Raw genomic sequence first — 5,000 nt, 5'->3', positions numbered from 1 at the left:
TACTGTGAGAGAGATTTCCCAAGGTTCCAGACCTTCATAGTTGTACCTGAAGGTTCCAGGCCTTCATAGTTCTACCTGAAGGTTCCAGACCTTCATAATTCTACCTGAAGGTTCCAGACTTTCATAGTTCTACCTGAAGGTTCCTTTCTTCATAGTTCTACCTGAAGGTTTCAGACCTTCATAGTTCTCCCTGAAGGTTCCAAGTCTTCATAATTCTACCTGAAGGTTCCAGACCTTCATAGTTCTACCTGAAGGTTCCAGACCTTCATAGTTCTACCTGAAGGTTCCAGACCTTCATAGTTCTACCTAAGGTTCCTTTCTTCATAGTTCTCCCTGAAGGTTCCAAGTCTTCATAATTCTACCTGAAGGTTCCATGTCTTCATTCATCAGAGCAATTGCGCGTCATCTCCCTGTCATCAGAATGTCCACGCCCCTTTTTGGGTGATAGAAGCGGAGAAGTTTGACTGGTGGTCAATGGGAATTTCTGGTCTTCGCTACTTTAATCCGATAAAATAAGAAAACCGTAGTGCTTTTTAGATATTAGGCGCACAAATCCGATGGCCAGTTAGGCAAACTATTATATAGTGTCGTTGCCGATCAATGATCGACGTCGTTATATAGAGAAAATTAATGAAATAGGGGTTGATTAATCAGAGCAGTCATACGTCATCTGGGATTTGTAGTTCTTCATTTGATCTAGCCTACTAAGGTACTACTTAGTACCTACTAACCCTTCACCCATAACGGCTATCGACTAGTGCTACTGTGCATGATATTTCTATTGTAATCATGGGAGATAAATGTTCAAAGAAGAAACGAAAGCAAACGCTGTTGGGGGGACTGGAGGTGAAGACATTAGGACCACGGCAAATCAACTGAAGAACTACAAATCCCTGATGACAGGGAGATGACGTATGACTGATCTGATGAATCAACCCCTATTTCATTAATTTTCTCTATATAACGACGTCGATCATTGATCGGCAATGACACTATATAATAGTTTGCCTAACTGGCCATCGGATTTGGCTCCTAATATCTAAAAAGCACTACGGTTTTCTTATTTTATCGGATTAAAGGAGCAAAGACCAGAAATTCCCATTGACCACCAGTCAAACTTCTCCGCTTCTATCACCCAAAAAGGGGCGTGGACATTACGGGAGGGGAAAGTACCCGGATGCGTTGCTCTGATTAATAGTTCTACCTGAAGGTTCCATGTCTTCATAGTTCTACCTGAAGGTTCCATGTCTTCATAGTTCTACCTGAAGGTTCCATGTCTTCATAGTTCTACTTGAAGGTTCCATACCGCCATAGTTCTACCTGAATGGTAAATGTACTGCATTTATATAGCCCCTTATTCCAAAAGCGCTTTACAATGGCCTCTCATTCACCCATTCACACATACATTCACACACGCATTCACACACCAATGGCGGCAAGTTACCATGCAAGGCACCGGCCCGCTCATTGGGAGCCATTTGGGGCTCAATCCCCGGCTTTGATCCCCTTATAAAGAGGGTTTCCATGGCCTTGGATGTAACAGCCTCCTGCCGTTGGACGGCATCTTAATGACGGCTCAGGACCACGATGAATACTCTACCAGAGATTGACCCCGGGGTCGGCTGGGAAGGAGCCTAGCCAGGGATCGAACCGAACCGCCGACCTTGCGATCATTAGACGCCGGCTCTACCTCCTGAGCCACAGCCGCTCCGAGTTCCAAGCCTTCGTAGTTCTATCCAACCCGCCGTTCCAGGCCTTCCTCCCCTTCCTCTCCCTTCCCTTCCAGCCTGTCTCTATCAGCCTCCTTCCCAGCCGACCCCGGGAGTCAATCTGGTAGAATATTCATGGTGGGTCCCGGGGAGCAGCCATTAACATGCTGTCCAACAGCAGGACACTGTTACATCCAAGGCCATGGAACCCCCCCCCCCCCCCTCTCTCTCTCTCTCTCTCTCTCTCTCTCTCTCTCTCTCTCTCTCTCTCTCTGTCTCTCTCTCTCTCTCTTTCTCTCTCTCTCTCTCTCTCTCTCTTTATAATCAGGATCAAGGCCGGGGGATTGTTGGCTCGGCCACTCTGTCTTTTGATTGTTTACCGCCGAGGCTTAAAGAGAAGCAGGCCTTTCTCTCTGGGCCGTGTTCCCCCGCGGGACAGCTCCTCGACGGGGGGGGATGGAGGGGTCAGGGCTGCAGTGGCACCCTGGGAGAAAAACCTCCATTCACTTTGATGAAAACACACACAGCCCCTGTTGGATAGCCTCGGAGGGAACATAGTCTCTGTTAAAAGGCGGCCATTGTCCCGCTCAGACAGCCCTGTGTGCTCCCTGAGACACTCCAAATCAACCTGGAATGTTCCGCAGCACGCTCTCTCTCGCGCTCTCTCTCCCTCTCTCTCTCTCACTCTTTCTCTTTATGTCTTTCTCTCTCCCACTCTCTCTCTCTCTCCCTCTGTCTCTCTCTTTCTCTCTCCGTGTGTGTCTCTCTCTGTCTCTCTCCCCTCTTCCTCTCTCTCTCTTTCCCTCTCTGTGTGTGTCGCTCTCTCTGCCACTCTCTCTCACTCCTTTCTCTCTCTCTGTCTCTGTCCCCTCCATAGGAGGCTCCCAGGGCTGTGTGTGTGTGTGTCTCTGTGTGTGTGTGTGTGTGTGTGTGTGTGTGTGTGTGTGTGTCTCTGTGTGTGTGTGTGTGTGTGTGTGTGTCTGTCTCTCTCTCCCTCTGTCTCTGTCCCATCCATAAGAACCTCCCAGGGCTGTGTGTGTCTCTGTCCCCCCCCCCCCATAGGAGGCTCGCAGGGCTATGTGTGTGATATCTTAATCTGGTTATCCTCTGTAAGGTCTGATCTGGAGAGCGTCCCAGAAACGTGTTAAGCTATGGCTCTGTCTCTCTGTTTGATTAAGATCCTCTTACATTAGTCCTCTGATGGTGCGGTGTCACCCCAGCCACATGATAGCTGCCTGACACACACACACACACACACACACACACACAGTCTACACACACATGCCTTCACGCACACATGCACACACGCACGTAGATACTCTACACACTCACACACACACACACACACACACACACACACACACATACACACTCACTCACTCACTCACTCACTCACTCACTCACTCACTCACACACTACACACTCACTCACTCACTCTATACACACACCCCCACACACACACACACACACACCTTGTGCTTCTGTGTAGACCAGGCCAGGGGCATCAACTGTTGTCCCAACACGTACCCTTATTTCAATGTGGAAGAGGTTAACATCATGTCCTCCCCATAACAAATACAGGCTGTTCAACCAGTCACACTAACGCAGCCAGCTCTGTAGCTGTGACGTTGTAGAAGTGGACTGATTCACTTACTCTCCTCTCTCTTTATCTCTATCTCTTTATCTCTATCTGTCTCTCTATCTCTATCTCTCTCCCAACTAACACCAAACTAGTTGGAGTGATATTTTTTCAGAGCATCAGAATAACTCTCCTCCTCCTCTCTTCCCTCCCTCCTCCAGTTCCCCTACTACGGCCTGATCTTCCGCCATGAAGGCTGGCCCCTGTGCGTCCACGAGAAGGTGATCATCCAGCTGTCGCCCCTGGACCACCGCGTGCTGCGGCCCGGAGACTTCTACCTGCAGGTGGCGCCACCATCCCACACCCACACCTCTACCTCCAGCGGCCCCAGGACCACCCCGCCCCCGCGCATCACCCTCCGCTGCCTGTCCGGGAGCGGCCAGCATGTTGAGGAGGTGGAGGTCCCGGAGCTAGCCTACCACTCCCTCTTCACCATGGCCTGGCTGGAGTCAGTCAACCGGGAGAGGATCGCCGGCGGGGGGGGCACCACGGGGACCGGGGGGGGAGGAGGCACGGGAGGGGGGAAGACCGGCGGGGGGGGGAGGCGGGCAGCGCTGCAGCACTGTCTCCTCTCCGCCGACAACGACATCTTCCGCGTGCCCTGGGAGGACGTGGTCCACCCGCAGTTCATCAACAGGCCGCCCAAGCTGCCGGAGTCAAGACCGGTCGCCGTGCCCTCCACGACCACCAGGGGGGAGGGCGACGGAGACGGGGGGAGGAGGGGGGGGGAGGGGAGGGATGTCAAATCATCGGACAGAGACATTTTGATTGACACGTCCAAGGCCGGAGGAGATAAGGGCCCGGGTAATAAGGAGGCGAAGAAGCTCCTCCTCCTCCCAGCCTCGGGACACAACGCCCCCCACAGGGCCAACCACAACAACAACGGCAAGATGGCGGCCGAAAACAGCACCGGGGACGACTCGGACACGGAGGGGGAGTACGTGGAGCTGTCCCAGATCACCCTGCCGCGGTTCTCTCCCCAGAAGGGCTCCCTGACCCAGTCCATCAGCCTCAACTACAGGAACCTGCACAAGCCAAGGACTGCTACCCCCACCACGCTACCGCACACGGCTCCCACGCTACCGCACACGGCTCCCACGCTACCGCACACGGCTAATACCCCCCCGCGGAACCGCACACCCGCGCGGAAACACCACGCCCCCGCCGCCACGCAGTACCACACGCCCACCGCCACACACGTGTTGCAGCCCCTCCAGCCCCAGCCCCCCCCGGTGGTGAAAAGCAGCACTTCTTGCTCCCAGACCATGGTGTGTTCTATGCTCATAGAGGAGAACCTCAACGAGGACGCGCCGTTCCGCCCCGTCGTCCTCACCCCCGCGACCCCTATGACCCCCTCCACAACCCCAACGACCCCCGTGACCCCTACGACCCCCTCCACAACCCCAACGACCCCCGTGACCCCTACGACCCCCTCCACAACCCCAACGACCCCCGTGACCCCTACGATCCCCTCCACAACCCCAACGACCCCCGTGAAGCCCGCAGCCAAAGAAGAAGAAGAGGATGCCGCTGAGAGGACAGTGACGACGGCGGCCTTTTTGGAAGGTACTGATCGCGACAGCCCCGCCCCGCCCCCCCAGAGTGTGTGTGACGCCGCAGCCGCCGTGCCCGACTCATCCCTCACACACACC

General features: G+C 54.1%; 1 protein-coding gene across 1 annotated transcript in view; it reads left to right on the top strand.

Annotated features, from left to right (window-relative positions):
- The window catches only part of plekhg4 (pleckstrin homology domain containing, family G (with RhoGef domain) member 4), a gene marked incomplete at its 3' end in the record, with an annotated part of 103,236 nt that overhangs the window by 24,230 nt on the left and 74,006 nt on the right, over positions 1 to 5,000 (top strand). The window contains 1 exon segment of the mRNA XM_080539772.1: positions 3,510 to 5,000. This exon segment is cut by the window's right edge and continues 153 nt beyond it. Coding sequence (XP_080395898.1) covers positions 3,510 to 5,000 — 1,491 coding nt within the window.

This window comes from Nansenia antarctica (genome assembly GCF_963989245.1).
Source record: "Nansenia antarctica genome assembly, chromosome: 9".
Classification (NCBI taxonomy): domain Eukaryota; kingdom Metazoa; phylum Chordata; class Actinopteri; order Argentiniformes; family Microstomatidae; genus Nansenia; species Nansenia antarctica.
Note: the sequence above shows the minus strand (reverse complement) of the source record. Positions and strands in the feature narration are given on the sequence as shown.